We start from the raw sequence: 20,531 nt of genomic DNA, 5'->3' as shown, positions 1-20,531 counted from the left end.
TGTTTTACACAGTGGATGCCCTTCCAGTTGCAACCCAGTATTTGAAATCATCCATACACACTCCGACACACTTATACACTACAGCCAATTTAGTTTATTCAAATCACCTTAGCGCATGTCTTTGGACTGTGGAGGAAACCGGAGCACCCGGAGGAAACCCACACGAGAACATGCAAACTCCCACACAGAAATGCCAACTGACCCAGCTTGGATGCGAACCAGCTGCCTTTTTACTCTGAGGCAACAGTGTTAACCACTGAGCCATTGTGTCGCCCAATACACAACATATGTGATAAAAAATAATAACTGTAATATTTTTATTAGTAATTAGTATTGATAATATAGCAATTCATTAATTAATAAATATAATAAAATATAAATAATTATAAAATAATCTCTTATCCTCACTAAGGCTGGAATTAGTTAGAAGAAAGCTGTAAAACCACAATATTTTGAATTTTTTTATTACAACTTAAAAAATAATAATACATGATATATATATATATATATATATATATATATATATATATATATATATATATATATATATATATATATATATATATATATATATATATATATATATATATCAATTGTAAAAAAAATTATATTTCTTATGATTTTAAAAATAAAGTTATTTAGAGCAATTAGTTTTTTTTTTTCATAAAATAAAAATAAAGATGGCAAGTTTTCAGACATATTTATATAAATGTTTAGACAACACAATACCAATGATTTAACTTCAGAAGAGTTAAGAAATGGATATTTAGTGGAATAATCCTGATTTTTAATTACATCACATAAAAACAATTTTAGTTCTGGCCAACTGATAAATATATACTAAATTAATCTCTAATATTTGTATTTGAAATAACCTTTATCGAATAAACAAAAATCAACATTTCACTCAAACCTGTACCAAATAAATCCTGTTAATCCAGTCTTTATTATAATTGTTTCCACATAAAGAGATCAAGGCATTTAGCTTCCAGAGGATCATCAATATTTACCTGCGACTCCATTTCCATTGCCCACTGCCACCAAAGCACTGATGGATCTCTTCCTGCTCTCTTTGGGAGTGACAGTAAACACGCTCTTGAGCTGTCAATCAAACAACAAACATTACATATAATTGTCAATAACTGCAGTAAATCAGATAATGTACATGTACTTCCCTGACGCAGCCAGCAGAAGGCAGTACAGACCTACTGTTAAATTCTAATACGCTCCACTGAAACGCATCTAAAACACTGCAGTCTGTCCCACACAAACACACACACATCCACAACCTCTCTCTCTGTGCACAGGCAGCAGATGTGCATGTAACTGTATAACAAAGTACTTATAGAGAATAAAAGCATTGTTCTCCTTACTGCAATTGGTTATGCAACGTCTGCTGTAGGAGTATTATTGACATGATGAGCTGCAAAAGATCAGCATAAAGATCTCATTTTTGTGCAAGAAAAAGCCACCCACTGGCGAGAACCAAAACATGTTCAGTGGAAGTTACATGTTCAGTGGAAGCATCTCTGAAAAGATATATTGCTTATTACAATGTGTCTTTAACCAGCAGTTGGCAAACTTTGAAAGTGCTGCAAATGCAGAAAGCCTCACTTAAAACCAGTGCTTGTAGTCACGTCTCCACTTTTATACAAACTATTATTCTGACAGAAAAATAAATAATTAAAATTAAAGTGCCGCTGCGCAGCCCACCAGGCAGTTAACATTGTTTACCCACACTGCACAGTTCATTTGGATTGTTTGGCTCTCTTATAGTAGATAACTAAACATACCATGTTGTGTGAGGATAATTGCTGCAGGAGGGAGCATATATTAAAACACAAAGAGGAATGAATAAAAAAAAAAACACCTAGATTTTAAAAATGCATGTGCTAGGGGTTGCACATTTTAATGTCAATGATGGCACTCATGCGTTAAACTGCCAAGGGTCATCCTTATATATATTCAACATAAAATTATTTTTCAGTTTATTTATATAGCTTTTTATACAATACATTACCTGACAAAAGTCTTGTCATCAATCTCAGTTGCAAGAGCAAAAAATAATAACTAGACGTCCAGTTAATAATTCGGAAAAGCAGCAGAAGGTCGATTTTTCTGATGAATCATCTGTTAAACTGCATCCCAATCATCACAAATACTGCTGAGACCCATAGGGACCCGCATGGACCCAAAATTCTCCCAGAAATCAGTCAAGTTTGGTGAAGGAAAAATTATTGTTTAGGGTTACATTCAGTATGTGCGAGAGATCTGCAGAGTGGATGGCAACATCAACAGCCTGAGGTTATCAAGACATTTGTGCTGCACATTACATTAACACCACAAGAGTGGGCAAATTCTTCAGCAGGATATATCGCTCCTTCTAATACTTCAGCCTCCACATCAAAATTCCTGATTACAAAGAAGATCAAAAAGTTCCAGGATTGGCCAGTCCAGTCACCAGATATAAACATTATTGAGCATGTGTGGGGTAAGATGGAGGATACATTGAAGAATCTTGATGAACTCTGGGAGTCCTGCAAGAATGCTTTCTTTGCCATTCCAGATGACTTTATTAGAAAGTTATTTGAGTTATTGCAGAGATGTATGGATGAAGTCGTCCAAGATCTGGGAGTCATTCATAAAATTAAATTCTTTTTCCACTGCACCATGACTTTATATTCTATACTGTACATTATTTCTGTTAAGTGACAAGATTTTTGTCCCAGCAAAGTCAGACCTTACTGTCCTAATTAAATAAATAACAATTAAGGCATGATCATATTTTATTTTGGTAAAATAAGTGTAATCTACCAAATGATCGACTAAAAGTCAAGTTATTATTTGTTGTTCCTAAAACCTGGATAGGCAACATGACTGTCAGGTAGAGTAGACTGCTTTGAAGCAAATAGCTTTATTGTGATTGTAAAATGTGTGACTGTAGCTTGCAATTAGAGTTGAACTTAAAAATGCTCTACAGTGTTTTTGCATGAACGTCTATCCTCACCTTATTACTCAATTTAGCTAAAATGCAAAAATAAGTGGTGCTCAAGAGACAACTCTTAATATTATCAATGTTAAAGACACACGGTGATAAGGATTTAAGGATTGTTTGATGAATAGAAAGTAAAATGTAAAACCTTTATTTGAAATATATTTTGTAATTCAGTATTTACTGTAACTTGATCAATTTAAAGCATTAATTTAACCCTAAATAAAAGAAATTGACAACTTTTTATTATGGTTTCATTTGTTAAAATGACTTTGCATTAGCTAACTTGAACTAACAATAAGCAATTTACTTTAATTTTAACATTTATTAATGATTTTTTGTATTGTTATTGATAGCTCATATTAACTTGCATAGTTAGTCATTGTTAACAAAATGACAGGTCTACATTAAAAAAATACAGGTTCACTTAAAATTTTTGACAAGACAAGAATGGGTGTTGTTCAAAAGTTTTAGGACAATTTCAATGAAAGGTTTAGATCCACTTCAAATGTTGACTACTATATATAATGTATACAACGATTTTTTTTGGTTAGCGTGGTGACTATTTTACTTCAGTATAAGTAAATGGTTTGTTATTTAAAGAAGACAGGACAGTTGTAACCATATTTTCTGCATACAAACACTGCTGAAAACGATAAAAAACACTTCTCTGCAGTGAGCTCAGGTGGTGACCTCTGTTGTATACTGCAAACGTCCACTGAAACATGTGGATACTGAAAAATCACACTGACAGAAATCACTACAGATTACAGTGTGTGAGACTCCCTCTAAGACACTGCAGTTGTTCCCTCAGTTTCTAAATCACTGAGGGTTCAATAATGTGACTGTGTTCAAGTGGAACACTGCTCGAAAAACGATGGGGACAAAAAGAAGAGCAACGTTTACTTATAATAAGAGAGGGAGAGATGTGGTGGGGGGGGGGGGGGGGGGGGACTCCCACCTGCATTCTGTCAGTGTGATGCTAAAATCCACGCCATCTGTTCAGACCACACACACACACGCGCCCGTGCGCAAATTTCTTTTTAAAGGAAAAACAAACAAGCAGTTGCAAACAATGACAGAGGTTTGTACAAATACACACACACACACACATACACATCTACTCATTAGCCGTACTTGGTCTAGGTCATGTCATTATGCAATCACTACAACCATCGTCTTAACCCGTAATTATCATTTAAATTAAATGGAACAACTCCACCTCTGTATGCTAGTCAGGCATGGAAAAAAAGCATGAGTGCGTTTATCTTTCCGAATTAGCATTATAAATTAAATATTCCACAGATCAACCACAAAGACATACTGTAGCAAACTGGCCACTTTATTAGGCACACCATGTTAGTATCGACTTCAACCCCATTTTGTCTTCAGAAATGCCATAACTCCTTAATGGCACAAAGTCAACAACATGCTATAGAAACATTACTCATATGTTAGTCTATCTTAACATGACAGCATCCTACGATTCATGATGCAAATCTCCATTTTCACCACATCCTAATCATAGTTTTATGCTGAATCACAGGTATATATGTATGTATGCATGTATGCATGTATGTATGTATGTATGTATGTATGTATGTATGTATGTATGTATGTATGTGCAGTTTTACATTCTGGAGACACAAAAGACTTATATTAAATCTGGAAATAGGGTTAAACTAGGTGCCCTTTAAATTACAAAAAAAAAAAAAAGATTTATTGCTCGTGTGAGGTGTTTGTAATGCAGAGTCTATGGGCAAGACAATGAATTTGATGTTCTCTCTTCTATCAGTCTCACACATTTTTTTCCTTTTTTGTAAACACCATCATGAAGTTTTTCTTTTATTATTTCAGCAAATAGGATTGTAAAAAATGATTTGTTGCACTCTCCCATTCACTGTGCTTTAAGTTTACACAACTATGAAGACTTCCGCTACTGAGAAACTCGGAATTGTGAAACAGTCCATGAGAGAGCAAGTGACGGGCTGACCATTGTTATCACATACTCAATATCTATGGATGTCAATGAAAATCCATGTAATGGCCATGGATTCATGTTCTCCACTGAGCGACATGGATTCAGGATTGCACAGTGCACATACGAGTGATCGGCTGATGGATCATCTGATTAATGCGGCTTTCAAACAATCGAGTGAAGCTTTCAGTGCTACAATAACCAACTACTACTACAATGTTGCTGGTTTGTGTTCAGAGATGCTGCAGACTTTGGTATTAGTGAGTAGTTATTTTATTATTATAATCATTTTTAGTTTTTTTTCCCCCCTTTATGAACAGTGGAGAGTGTAGACAGGAAAGCGTGGGAGCAAAGAGTTGGAAAAGATCGGTAAAGAACCTCAAGTGGGGAATTAAACACGGGTCACTGTGAGCCACAGTGCTGTGCTGACTTGCTTAACCACAAGACTATTGCTACTGACACAAGGGGTTATTTAATTTAAGTTACTGTTATCTTTCTATCATCTCAAACCAGTTTGGTCATTCTTTTTTGACCTCTGCCATTAAAGAAGTTTCACCCACAGAACTGACTCTTTTCTGAACTATTCTCTGTAAAACCCTTGCAGTAGATCAGCAGTTTCTGAAATACTTAATACCCTTTCTCCCCATCCTGATGCTCTCTGAACGTCATCCAATCATTCTGACCACTTCTACGTGCCTTAATGCTGCCTTGTTGTGATTGGCTGATTATCGATGCACCTAATAAAGTGGCCTATAAGTGTATGCAAAATGGTGTGCAAGATGAAAAAAGCAAATGAGATCATTTAACCATTGTAGGACATGATAAACTACAGATGGGAGTCCAAAATCGTAAAAGTCTTCCACTTGCTTTAATCCATCTTCATAACCATTACATCTTTTTATCACTCTCCTCTAACCATCAGCCATATCTCTTGGCCTCCTCTGTCTGTCGCACTCTCTCAGTCTTGCTCATGTATCATTCGCTCTAGAGCACTACGTCTCTTTCTTGGCAAGCGTCGCGTGTCCTTGGGAGAGCTTCTTGGGTTTACAGGAAATATTTGGCTTAATTAATGTGGCTTTATAAGTACTTGGGCTCCTTCAGACTTTACTCGTGCCTTCTCTAGGACACCCAGGAGACAGCGAGATGGGAATGGGAAAGTGCGCCACTTTAAATGAATGCCTGATAATGTCAGCAAGCTTTTCAGAGCCACTTCAAATTAATCTGTATCCGCAGAGACGAAACCTCAAACCCTCTTCTTTTCTGTGCAACCCCATTTAGTGTGTCTGTACTAGGTTGTCTCGAGGGTAATGCGAGGACAAGAAGCCACCATGTGCCCGATCACATGTGTATATTGTTGTCCAGACTCACAGCTAATGTGCTGGACACTGCAGAAGTCTGAGGGGGTCTGACTCACCGTCTATGGTGGTTCATTCCAGTCGCTGCTGCTAGCGGCCCTAAAATGTCAATCAAAATGACAATATGCGAGAGATGGAGAAGGACAGAGCGACAGATTAGTTCTGTTTCAAAACCCACAGAGCTGCCTTCATAGACAGTATTTTAAGACATCGTGCTCCTGATCTCATTCCAAAAAGAGATGCAACATAAGTGGCTTTCCCTAAACGCATTCTTTTGGCAGTGTCACTGATAAAGCAATCATATAATGCAGCGGTCCCCAACCCCCGGGCCAATTGGTACCATGCCAGACAACAAATTATTAATTATTTCTGTTTTAATTATTATCTGAGTTTGAACAATCCTTTATTTTGAAAAATCTTTTATTTTGAAAAATGACCGTATTCTCTTGGTTACATCTCGGTCACTTGAGAACCAAATTTTAACCCACAAGCAGCAAAATAAGTAAAAAACAGACGTCCTTGGAAAGTTTCTTTGCGAAGCGGAAAAGGCTCAGTGAAGGACACACCAACTGCCAAGGAATGGATATGCAACCTATTTATCAACTAATCAGGTGAATCCCGCATTTCTGTGTGTGCAAGAAGATCAACTGCTGGAGATCACAAAAGACGGCAGCAGTCTTTTCCACGTGCAAGTTTCCAATGGAAGAGCGAGGCTTGCATGTGCATATTGGGAGTGACTTGCTCGCACCTTCCAGTTGCACCAGTTGAAAACATCTTTCGAATGCAGCAAGCACAACGCAAGTCTTGTGAGAAGAACTGACCGATCAGCTTCATACTTTGTATGGAATGTACATATTTTGTTAGACTAAGGCTGTGTCCATAATCGCATACTTCCATACTACATAGTATGTTAAAAACAGTATGCGAGCAAAGTAGTATGTCTGAATTCAAAAGAGAAGTACCCGGATAACCTACTGCTTCCGGAGAGATTCTGAAGTGCGCATCCGATAGACGCTGTGCTATCCCATGATGCATCGCGAGACAATTCATGAATGGGAATGAAGCGACACAACTGAGGCGGGCAGGTCATGTGAACATGACAAAATGGTGGATCTAGTATATCCGAAGTCCATTAATACCGCATAGAAGGTACTTTTCTAACGGCCGAGTAGTACATTTAAATTCAAATACAGTATCTACTGAGCACTAGGTGATTTCGGACGCAGCCTAATTATCTCAGGCAAACATGGCAGCGCTTTTCAATTTTCTCCATAAATAAAACTTGTATCAGAGTTCCAGCAATGTTTTGTCAGCTTGTCATCCTTTGAGAAAACGGTTAATGGTCGCCTAGCAATCTACGTACACCCACCCCCCAGGCCGCGGTAAAATTGTCAAGCATTAAACGGTCCGCGGTGATAAAAAGTTTGGGGACCACATATGTAATGCACAGTAATGAGCTAAGTGGAAAAACAATCTAAGCCAGAGGTGGGCAAACTGCAGGCCATATGGGCCCGCTGAACACTTTCATCCAGTCCGCTAGAGAGTTTTTAGAATTCTGCTTCTGAGTAAAAGTTTGGTTTCAGAATTAGTAAATTTATGATGCAATACAAGTGAACACCATTTGATGGCAGTATTGCACACGGTACAGATAGTTCAACCAGGAGAATTAGAACACACTCTCGGATATTAAAATGCACTCGACTGTTAATGACTAAAAATGAGTCAGGAAAAAAAAATTGACTCTGAATGTCGTGTGTTTAAGGAAAAATGGACAACAAAATACTTGTTTTGTCCAATATCCTCACCAATATCGGACAGAATATGGTCTGTCTAATATGCCAAGAAAGTATTGCTGTTTTTAAAGACTACAACCTAAAGGACCAATCACACCAAACGCGCATTTACGTTCCAAAAACGCGAGGTGCACCGCACTGCCTTTTTGTTGACAAGAAAGACTGAATCAGCTAGGTATTTGGGGTGATATGCACTTTAAAAAGTTATTTTATCAAAAATGTGTGGTTTTATCAAGTTTTATGATGACTGATCTGTATATTCTAAAAGCAGTGCAAATTAGATTATTGTAAATTTGACTGAATAGTAAACTTCAGACAATATCTTTTCTATTCTCCACAGTAAAAATTATCACATTACTATTATTGTTATATTTTAAAGAGATTATTTTATTGTTTTATGATGATTAATAAGTGATGATAAATATAAATAGCAGTGCAAAATTATTTGACTTGTGAATTTGACTCAATAATAACTATTAAAAAAAATCTGTTTTGTGTTATTGTGACATGTTTCTGTCGGATATTACACGTTTCATGCATACTGCCACTATAAATAAAAATTATTTTTGAAGGATTTGACATGTGGCCCTTTACTTGGTTTGATGTGGCCCTCGGGTTTAAAAAGTTTGTCCACCACTGATCTAAGCTGTATTTATTTGGTTCAGATATTAACTGAATTAATATCTCTAAATTAGTCATTTAACACTAAGGAAGTCTGTTTTCACTGCAAAACGTCAGTTTGTGCTAATTCTATTATTTAAATTTAAAGAAATCAAAATGATTCAGCAAGGACATATTTAAAATGATCAAAATGGTCAACCAATACATTTCCTAATAAAATCTATTTCAACGAATGTGGCTCTTTCGACCTTCATATTTAAATAATTATACTTTTAATTAATTAAATAATTATTATTATACTAATTATATTAATTAAAAATAAATATGAAATGTTAAAATATAATCATTCATTATTACGAAAAAAATTATTTTTGTGTGGATTTTGTTGTGGAAATCCTGTATGCTAATGTGTAAGCCAGTTGGCCATGTATGCAGTAAGAGGAACCAAGGCAGCTCACTGGATTTTGGAACAGAGCTAATGGGAGTGAGAAGAGATCACTTGACCTAAATCATCAGCCTTATATTTGATTCCTTGCAATGTTCACACAGAAAAGCAAAAGCTTCAGCTATAAACCTGTCCTCTTCCTTGCCAGTAAAGCTTTATGGAAATTAAAGAATTCAAGGACAAAGAAAAGACAACAAGGAAAGCGCAATAGAGTGAGAGACGAGGGCCCGATGTGAATTGCTGTACTGATTTCCATTCTAAACTCAGCAACATTTCTGCCAAATGAGTCTTGTGGTGCCAGCCAGGGATTCTATACAGAGATTTGTTTATCAAACGTTCATTGTTGTGTATAATTAGATAATTCTCCAGACACTCCACACTACATGGTAATTTTGTGCTGAGCAGATTTTGTACCCCCACTGCCTCCCGTTTAGGAGTTCAAGTGTGTGGTTCAGAAGCTCAGAGACGCACACATGCAATAACAAACACGAGGGAGATAAGATTCACACACTAAGAGCACAGACTATTCTCTCTAAAGGTAAGAAATGCCTGTAGATGAAGCAATCCCAAAATGAACTGAGACTGCAGTGAAAAAAGCCAAGTGAAAAATTACACGTTCATATATTTTAAATGTAACTTATTCCTGTGACAGCAAAGCTGAATTTTCAGCAGACATTACTCTATTCTTCAGTGTCAAAGAATCCTTTAAAAAATTATCCTAATAGCTGATTTGGTGCTCAAAATATTTCCTATTATTATCAATGATAAAAACATTGGTGTTCCAGGAGCCTATGCGACATGCCCGACTTTTTTCCTTAAGACCATTTTTCCTTAAGTTCCACTTAAATCTTTTTAAATATATTTTAAAGGTTACATTAAATTGTAGAAATCAAACAAAGCAGACGAATTATTTGAAATCATTAAAAAAAATTCAATTCATTAATTTATTAAAAGTTAAACAAAAAATACATTTAAGGAAGCTAATAAAATTCATTTGATCTAGTGTTTAATTTTACCCCTTTTAAAAAGAATCTTTTGATTCATTCATCCAAACTTAAATTCTCTGAAATTCCATGTCATACAACTAATTCCATTTATTAACTGCATTTTCCAATTTTGTTCATGATTTTAGCATTGCAGAGATCATACACCCCTAATTACAGAGTACATTTTAAGATTTTTGGATGAACAAAAATAAAAAAGTGTGTTTTTGCAACATTATAAATGTCTTTATGGTCATTATTGATCAAAAGCTTTTTCTAAAGCTATTTTGCTAAAGCTAAATTCTCTCAAAGATTTAAAGGGTCACGAAACACCAAAACACATTTTTTGAAATGTTGACAGCCATATGTGTCCCACGCTGCTAAAACACTATTAGGACACACATATTTCACAAAAAATGTGAAAATTGGTTGTTTTTGTGTTATTTCGAGCAAATTCTTTCTTCCAGAAACTAATTTTGAAGCTGCGTCACGCCGATTAGATCATTGCGTGTAATCCAGCGTGGAGACTGGATGTCTGTACCTGCGAGTACATCGTGGCGTCTCTGAGTGTGCAGCTTTAATTCACGAGAAAGCCTTGGTTCAAACCAATCAGCGCTCTCTATTGTGTATGCGGTGCAACTTCATTAATATGCATGATTGCTTCGAAGACCTGTACAGTGTTTAGACGGCAGAGAGACGCCACATTGTGTTACCAAAACAAGTGGAAGAAGAATTGTTTGGAGACACAGGTTGTCAGTGTTGCTTTAATAAGTTGCTGCAACAAAGGTTTTGTTTTGATTTTTCTACTATGAGAGCGCAGCTGGACTCACGTGTGGATTACAGTGCACACGACGCACGACAAAAATACATGTCTAAGGAACATTTTTTACCCGAGCGCTTTTCACATCTGGGAATGGTAAATTCCGGATTTGCTGCTCGTCTCCTTTTTAAAAAAACGCGGTTCCAGTTGGTGTTAATTGTCCTGTCTCTACAGATTTGGTAAGTAAGCGATCAGTGGTCTTTGTTTGTTTATTCAGATGGCAAAGTTAGTTCAACTCCACTCCTTAACACCACCAAGACCAAGGAGCTCATTGTGGACTTCAGGAAGGGACGAATAGGTTTACATGATCCCATTCACATCAATGGGATGGCAGTTGAGCCTGTCTCATCCTTCAAGTTCCTGGGGACCGATCCACATCTCAAAGGACCTGTCCTGGACCACCAACACCTCCAGCCTTATCAAGAAGCTCACCGACGTCTCTTATTCTTAAGGCAACCTAAGAAGAACCAGCTGTCCTTAACTGTCTTGGTAAACTTCTATCGCAGCGCAATAGAGAGTATCCTGACCAACTGCGTCACTGTCTGGTATGGAAGCTGCTCTGTTGCTGAGCGCAAGGCACTGTAGCAGGTGGTGAAAACTGTCCAACACATCACAGGAACCCAACTTCCAGCCACAGAGGACATCCAGAAGAAACATTGTCTGCCCCGAGCAGGCAGTATTCTTAAGGACTCGTCTAACCTGTTTTCTATCCTGCCTTCCAGCAGGCGCTTCAGGCTCCCCCAAACAAAAACCAGCAGACTGAAGAACAGCTTTTTCCCCAGAACTGTCTCCCTTTTGAACTCTGCCTCTCACTGACTCTATTGCTCCCCTCACACCCCCACATTCTCCTAATAACTTATACTCCCCATGAATTGTACATACCCACTGTACATACACATTTGTAATTATGTTCATATCTATCTGCATACCTCTTACTATTAATAGCAACCTGTACATATATTCATCCATCGGAAATCTCTGTTCATAGCTAATACAATCTGTATATAATGTTCATAGTACATCCATCTGAAAATATTACCCAGAGTTTTTCTATAACTGCACTTTTTAACTTATACCTGTATCCTGCACTTGCTGCAATTGCACTCCTGGTTAGACCTAAACTGCATTTCGTGGCTTTGTACTTGTACATGTGTAATGACTAGGGCCAGATGGAATCTGCAGACATTTTTTGCACTTTTGCATTTTTCTGCACAGAATTTTGTTAAAAATCTGCGGATTTATGCGGAATGATTTTGGGAGTATCAGAACTAAAACCTTAATTTATGAACTAAAAAGTAATACCTTTTAAACTTGTATTTAATGTTTACAATGCAAATCCAATTAGATCCACTTTATTTGCTAAACAAAGCAAGTCTCTCATATCATTGTATAAAAAAAATTCATAAATAAAATAAAATAAAAAATAAATCGCCGTGATTTCAACAGTAAAAAACTGTAAAAATGCTACAAGAAAAATCCGTAACCTGGTTAACGGTATGTTTTTACGGCAAATAACCGTAAATTGACTTTCCCACAATTTCCTAAATGCATATCCCTTTTTATGCTTTTTTTTGATACTACTATTGATCTTTTTAGTTGTTTCCCCATCAGTTATGTACATTAGAGATTTATGTTACATCTTATGTTGATAAAAATGTTTATTACATTACTTTAATTTTATGTGTGTTACCATACTGGTGTTTAGTAGCTGTGTGAATGACACTGAGCACCTTCTTTACACTGATTCTGCTTATGGGAAAAGTTGATTGTGATGAGCATTGGTTCATTATGTAACTTACTCATCACCACCTGCATATGGCTGTCTTAACGTGTCTAACTGTGTAACAAAAGATGTGTAGATGTTGGTTATTCAAAATACAGACATATTACCTCTATAAATAAATGAATTACAGTAGTTTACTGTAAAAATGAGAAATTACCTTTACAGTTTGTACCGTATTTTTACAGTAAAGTACTGGCAACCACAGCTGCTGTTTTTTTATTGTAAATTTTACGGATTTATTTTTTACAGTGTAATATATCTACTAAAAGACAGAAAATATTATAACTGTGTTGTAAATAAATTATATTAACATTTTCATATTTCAATATTATTACTGAAATTAATTAAAAAACTGAATAAATATAAATTTACACACATTTACACAAGCAAATAAACAGAATCAATGATGGGCTAAAAATCTGTGGAAAATCTGCGGAATTCTGCATGCACAGATTCTGTGTGGGCCTAGTAATGACCATAAAGTTGTATCTAATCTAATCAGTAAAAGTATATATTTAAAATATTGCAAAAAATACATACATTTATTTTATTCATGCAGAATTCACAGTTACTGTGCTTTGGCCTGCTAGAGTGACCAAATGAGAAAGGTTTATCTGCAGCAGACAGCTTATGTAAATAGTGTACATGTACTAGAAAGGTCAATCAGATAAATAATATTTAACTATTAACTAATATTATATTACTAATATAACTATAGAACTAATAATATATTTAACTTTGAACTAAAATATAATTATAAACACATCTAACTGCAATTTTGGAATCTTTTTAGAGGAATTTTCCTCACTCCTAGGTTCAACAACTAATGGAAGCTAGATGTGATTTGATTGAATTTCCCCTTTAAATGGTCAACAGCTCCATTTGTACTTACCTCTATAACACGCGAATCAAAATCTTCATAGGTTTCTGAAAGAAAAAAAAGACTAAAGTAAGTTTTAAAACTACAGCAACAACTTTTTACAATGACAACATATCAAAGATCATGGGAACACACAGGCTGAGGCATTGCTGAAAAGGTCTCACACAGACTCTTTGTTTTTGATCAGGAATAGCGAAAGTATTAAATGAGCTTAGGCAGGCAGTGTGTTATGCCCTCTAACCCCAAGGCTCTGGGTCCACCGCTGTAACTCATTACAGGTGTTTCATTTGGCCTGCGAGAGACAAGCATATTTCCTGGATTTAAAGGCGGGGGTGCAGCTGTGGTGACTCAGGGCTGAGAAGTTGTTGAAGCAGATCTAGACATGATTTAGGCTCCAGGCTTCACCGTCGCTGGGCAATCCATCACCACGACTACTAGAGATTGCGCCTGCATCCCCCATCGGCCAATCAGACAACAGGAAACCCATTTGCACGGCGAGATGGTGAGCGGCAGAACAGAGATGAACAGCTGTGCAAATTGTAAGGAGACTGCACTTTCAGCAACTCGTTTCGCTGGGAATCTGCACATGTTAAAGCAACTGTAGTGTATACATGAAATGTGTCACCATGTATCCTAATAGGTGTCGACACAATCTTTTTGTAAAGTGTTTGACTAGTTCTGCTACATTCATTCAAATGTAAAATCCCCCACATCATTCTTTTACAGACATTTCATATAGCCTTTCATAATTGGTGCTTCCGAAATTGCATATGTAGCTACTATAAAGTATGTAAAACAGTATGTGGGTGAAGTAGTATGTCCAAATTTATAGTATTAAATGGGTGGTCCAGAGTGTATTTTTAAGGCTTGGTTGTGTTTATCAGATGCAAAGCAATGTGTGCTCATGCTTCATTTGTAAAAAATCAAGTTATTTTTTCATATATCTTAGTTTGATTATATACTGCTTCTCAGCTAACATGAAATGACAATCATATTACCTAGTTCCTCTGAAAGGCCTGTCCTCAAGAGACTCTGATTGGTCAGCTAACATAATGTGCTGTGATTCGCGGATCGGCTTCACGTCACCAGGAAAAGCGGCACGCCCCTACAAGCACATGCTTTTGTACTGAGTAAATACTGTCAGACAGAGTAGCTGTATCAGTTTGAGCCTGAATCAGCCAGAAAATGGCCCAGAGGACTCTCTAAAATAAAATCTGACAAGTGTCTTTCACATATATTCGGAATAAGAATGTGTAAGTAATATGAAATGTTCACAGTTTGTTATTTGAGATTTAGAATGCAGGGAAAGCAGCCACATCGAGAGACATTGGTGAAGATTGTGGCTGTTTACAGGGGTTTGACGGATAAATATGAATTTGTAGTCTAATTGTTAATGGTGCCAAACAGCAATATTCCATTTTTTTACATCCTTGTTAACATCCTTGCTACAACATACCGTTAACGCTAGACACTGCATGTAATAGATCAACAATTAATAATACTTACAGGTGTGGCTCACAATTCATCTACTACAGTTAGCCGAATCCAGCACTGAACTGGGAAAGATTCTGGAAGCTGTCCTTTGTCAAATGCTAGCTATATATTTATTATAATTTTCTGTAACATGATTAAAATTAAATTATAAGCACTTCTCTCTTTGTGTTGTGTCCTTTGGAAGCCCAAATACAGAAACAGAACAAGCTCTGTGGAAAAGCAGCATTTAGGCAGCATTTTATCTTACTCTGCTATAACATCACAGTGCCTCTGGCCATGCCCCTTCGCTGTGTAGAGTGTGTGCACATGGTAATTGCACATAACCTGAAGCGTTTGTGATCTCACTAACCCAGATGTATTTTTTTGTAGTCCCCAAACTTCGCTGTAGGCTTTGCTAAGCAAACGCTGTAAAAGCCACTAGCTATGTTTCCATCCACCTATTTTGATGGAAAAAAAAAACAAAAAACAAAAAGCCGGTTGATGGAAACGAATAAATTTTGAAAATGCGCATAAAAAACGTATGCGCATAACTGAGCAGGATAAACTTTTAATTCGATAAGAAAAGATGCGCATAAACTACGATTGAAACACTTTTTCCGCACAAATTTCAGTATGCGGTCATGTGATTTTGTTATAAGAGATCATGTGATGATCAAAATGTGCGTAAATGAACAAACCAGCAGGCTGAGCACACTGTAAACCATCTGAACTGTTGTTTTGGTCATTCTAAAACGCCTTACCGTTTAAGTATTAGTGTTATTAAATCATTAATGACCTCCAGAATCAAGAGCACGTCTTTAATGCGATAATCTAGTTTTGCGCATAAAGTTCATTCGCATTTTTGGATGGAAACATAGCTAATGTCTCCCTTTGCATTGAACTTTGAGAGTATTACATTCAGATATGTTGTTTATGTTCACACATCTACATTATACATCAAGTAAAGTTTGATATATGATATCCTAGTGGACCACTCCTTTAAAAAATTTGTAAGTAGTAAGTATTCTGATAGTATTGTTTTGAGACAACGGGACAGAATTTTTAAAATTAAAATGAACTGACACGCCTGACACAGATTGGTCATGTGATAATGACAACATGCTAGATGCAATAGGTCCAAATTCAAGTCATACTAATTAAATTCCTATTATATAGAATGTACTTTCCTAATGATTGTGAAGAAATTCAATTTCAAATGTAGTACCAACTCAGAATGAGATGAACATAAAATATCTACAAAGCTTCAAAATCAAAGCGACAGATGTTGTTTTTCAAAAGAAAGAAAAAGTGCTGAACTGCCTCAAATGAGCTGCCAGCAAATTCTGCTGAAATGATCTATTATGTAATATATTTAATAACCTTTTTCTGTTTTCAACACGCTGTAAGCAATAGATCAATCACAGATCAATCATAATGAGCCATCTGACCAATCAGGGAAGAGCAGATTATTGGAAAGCAGGCATTAGGAGAGAACGAATCCTTGAGCAATCCATTTTAGACACTATGAATAATGGGGTGATGATGCAATGCACATAATGAAAAAAAAATGTTTTTTTGACCTTGGACAGATGTAAACCTACTATGTGAGACCTCCAGACAAAACCTTTAGCATAATAGGGGTGCACAAAGCATACAGCCATACATCTCTTCAACCAAGCATTTTCTGTAGAACAGGGAAACTCAGAGCTGTCTTCATGTACACACCTCCATTGGGCCCCGGATCCAACGGGCCCAGGCTGACCCCACCCCAGGAGCCTCCAGTCCATCCCCTTTCCCTCTTTATCTTGGCCTTCCTGCGCTTTTCCCATTCATCTCTCTGGCGTTCCAGGGCTGCTGTCATCTCCTTCTGCTCTGCCTCTCCACGCTGCATGGGTTTCTGAACGGAGCCATCCTTATATACTGGAGTGTTTAGACCGGGCCACAGGTATCCAGCACGACCTGAAGAAAAACACACACACACACACTCGCTATTATGGGATTCTACCCCAATTCAAGAAAAGACAGCATGAGAGAGAGAGGAAAATAAATCGATAGATTCCCCTGAGGTCTTTTTAAGAGAAAGTAAATAATGCCACTCAATAACTGTGGCAGTCTGTGAGTGATGTCAGCTTACGAGGAGGTTAGATTCCAGCGGTGGATTTAAACCTACACACTTGAAGCTCAGCCGTGATTGATATTCATTAACTGACATCATGAGTGCAAACACCTCAAGAAATGCTACAGACTAAAATGGACAGCTAATGGCAATTGCTGTTTATAGTGGTTTTAATCTACTGGCGATCTTAAATCTTTCCAAAGAAAGCAGTATGTGGAGGGTAAGAAAAGTCATTTTTCAAGATACCTTCTTCTTTAAGAAAACCTTAAACGTTAACAACACAAGTCCTTTACACAACTCTTATACACGTCAAAAACAGGTCATGAAACGCTACTTTACATTTACTTCTGCCATGCAAAGGGCAGTAACTTTTTAATATATTTTTGGGATATTCAGAACATCCTTTATCACATGGATATGTAACTTTAGCCAATTTTGTTGCTTTTATACAATCGCCAGATTTATAGTGTCCTAATTATAATTGAATTGGCTCGAGAACAAAATAATTAAAGTAAAATTTCTCAGCTCCACACTAGTGAGTTAAGGCACTTTGCCTGTAGGGCAGATATGCTCACACATATATTCACCTTATTGTTCGCATACGAGCGGGCGCAGCCATTTAAATCTTTCTGGCTTGAGACTTCTGGTCTCATTCACTTCCATTCATTTTTAGATGTTAAAAACAGCTCGTTATGCAGCTTGATGTTGCATACTGATATTTTCTTATTATATTATTTTACTTTGTCTGTATGGTCAAGAAAACACTTGTTTGTAGAGCAAGTAGTTTGACAAATTTCTGTCGTTTATTATTCCTAGTCATTTCTCCCATAGGCAACTGAATTGGAATATCGCTAAAACGAGCACACTTCTGAACTGAAGAATAAGGTCAATATCAGTGCTTATACACTATCCCAGTTAAACAATAAAGTAGACTCCAAATGTGGATATTATAGCAATCATAGCAGACCACTTACATACAGAATATCTGAAGTAGCTGTTGGAATGTTGGGAGTAAATAAAAAATAATAATAAATAAATAAATAAATCGAAAATCAAGACTTGAAACACAGGTGGTTGAAAGAGACACAATACTGTTTACACCAGGTGTATTAATCAGTCTCTTCTGTCCACTTTCATCCACTTTCCAGATTTGTTTTAGCAGATGATATATGAATGAGCATATGTGAGCTTTTTTCTGTAATTGTTCAGTAATTGGACTGATTTTAAGAAATAAGCTTGAATAAGCTTGAAAAAGGAACACAAAAGGAGACAACAGAGAAAAATAGAGGGTTTGAACAGATTTGGTCAGTTACCCATAAGTAGGGGTGTAACGGATCATGGTTGATCTGTGATTCGTACGGATCACAACCCATGGTTCGAAACACACATGACCCGTGGAATAATAATTTTTTTTAGTTGTAGATTACTCCTAAATTTGTAACGATGACACAGAGATCACCTCTCGTGTCATTCAAATCACATGTCTGAAAGCATTTAGGCTTTCCTGTAAAATATAACGATGATGGAAGAAGTTGTGGTAGGTTATTCGGGATGTGGTGGGTTTCTAAGGTTATTAAAGGTGTTTTTTGTCACTACTTGATTAGCCTGCATTAATGCATTCAGTGTAAGCTGCATGATTAATCATTAAAAGATTGCCACACAACATAAATTATAAATGATGGTGATTTGCATATGTTTATTAATCCTAAGAGATTCAGTCTTTAGTCTTTTAAGTTAGTTATAAAGTTGCAAACAATCAAATAACACAGAAGTGTTGGGATAACAGTTTATGGTTTAGATAAAACCATTGATGTTTATGGTAAAGATTAAAATCACCGTCAACACTCAAAAATGGAAGATGTAAGCAGCAATTACATTATTTTATTATTTTTATTTTTATTATCAAAAATATGCCACTGAATAATTCTTCAAAAAAATCCATCTAGCAATAAAACAAAGATTTATGAGTGAATACCTGAATCATCTATTGCAAATGAGACTAAATAGACATTTAAATATACATTTTACACTAAATATACACTTTATACAGCGACGCAGTGGCGCAGTAGGTAGAGCTGTCACCTCACAGAAAGAAGGTCGCTGGTTCGAGCCTAGGCTCAGTTGGCGTTTCTGTGTGGAGATTGCATGTTCTCCCTGCGTTCGTGTGGGTTTACTCCGGGTGCTCCGATTTCCCTCACAGTCCAAAGACATGGGATACAGGTGAATTGGGTAGGCTAAATTGTCCGTAGTGTATGACTGTATGTGTGAATGAGTGTGTGTGGATGTTTCCCAGAGATGGGTTGCGGCTGGAAGGGCATCCGCTGCATAAAAACATGCTGGGTAAGTTGCCGGTTCATTCCGCTGTGGCGACCTCGGGTTAATAAAGGGACTAAGCCGAAAAGAAAATGAATGAGATACACTTTATACATTTAGTGTTATCAGCAACAGTAGTAGTAACAGGGAACTTTTCAGAGTGCTAAATATTTTACAATTTATATTTATTCAGCTGATTATTTCTTAATTTTTTATTTTTTTTTACATAAAATTACAGGTTCTGATTTCTGTTTGTTAAAACCAAACGTTTCTTGTATGGAGCTAGATTTGTTTCTTTATTATTTAATCAAAAATATTTACTTTTAAGGAAAAATTAAGCACATAGTAATTAAAAAATAAAAGATTGCAAATAAAAAAACATTTCATTCAAAAAAATATGTCAGTGATAATAAAATGTTTTGCATCGCAAAAAATAAACTATGCAGTAAGCACAATTTTCATTGCACACTCATTAATTTTGCTCTCTGTTCTGCTGTCATTTATTGCACATCTAGAATCTTTGCTTGCGAATTGAAAGGTTTGCTTGCATGTTGAAAAGTTTTGAACCACTGTATGCTAGAGTAATTTTTGTGTCTTTATTATTCAAACAAACATATTTAGTATTAGACCAAAACTAAGTACATTGTAATTAAAAAATAAAAGATTAAAAGAAAAAAAAAACATTTAATTAAAAAATGTCATTGGTTAAAAAAAATCTGCATTGCAAAAAATAAACTATTGCCATTTTATTCAGTTACCAGTGGGGTTTTTATTCATTTTGCTTTCTGTTGGGTCAGTTTTTTTTTTGCGGATCTTAAATTTTTGCTTGCGAGTTGAAAAGTTTTGAACTCTTCAGCGCAGGGGGCGGTATCTTCCCTCTGGGATGAGAGGCCTTTTTCTATTGGTCAAACTGGATTGACGTCACAGGTTGGCCACGCCCACTACATGTTCGCGCGATTGGACTCCTAACAGTTAGATG

The 20,531-nt window shown here is 36.3% G+C and overlaps 1 protein-coding gene across 1 annotated transcript in view; it reads right to left on the bottom strand.

Moving 5' to 3' along the window:
- Nucleotides 1-20,531, bottom strand: part of mrps5 (mitochondrial ribosomal protein S5) — a 38,957-nt gene that overhangs the window by 6,438 nt on the left and 11,988 nt on the right. Inside the window, exons 4-6 of the mRNA XM_056477468.1 lie at nt 16,849-17,082; nt 13,663-13,697; nt 1,011-1,101 (exon numbers count right to left, since the gene is read on the bottom strand). Coding sequence (XP_056333443.1) covers nt 1,011-1,101; nt 13,663-13,697; nt 16,849-17,082 — 360 coding nt within the window. The remainder of the gene's footprint in view (nt 1-1,010; nt 1,102-13,662; nt 13,698-16,848; nt 17,083-20,531) is intronic.

Source organism: Danio aesculapii, chromosome 17, assembly GCF_903798145.1.
Source record: "Danio aesculapii chromosome 17, fDanAes4.1, whole genome shotgun sequence".
Taxonomy (NCBI): domain Eukaryota; kingdom Metazoa; phylum Chordata; class Actinopteri; order Cypriniformes; family Danionidae; genus Danio; species Danio aesculapii.
The sequence above is the reverse complement of the archived record's forward strand: the minus strand, read 5'-3'. Positions and strand labels throughout refer to the sequence as shown.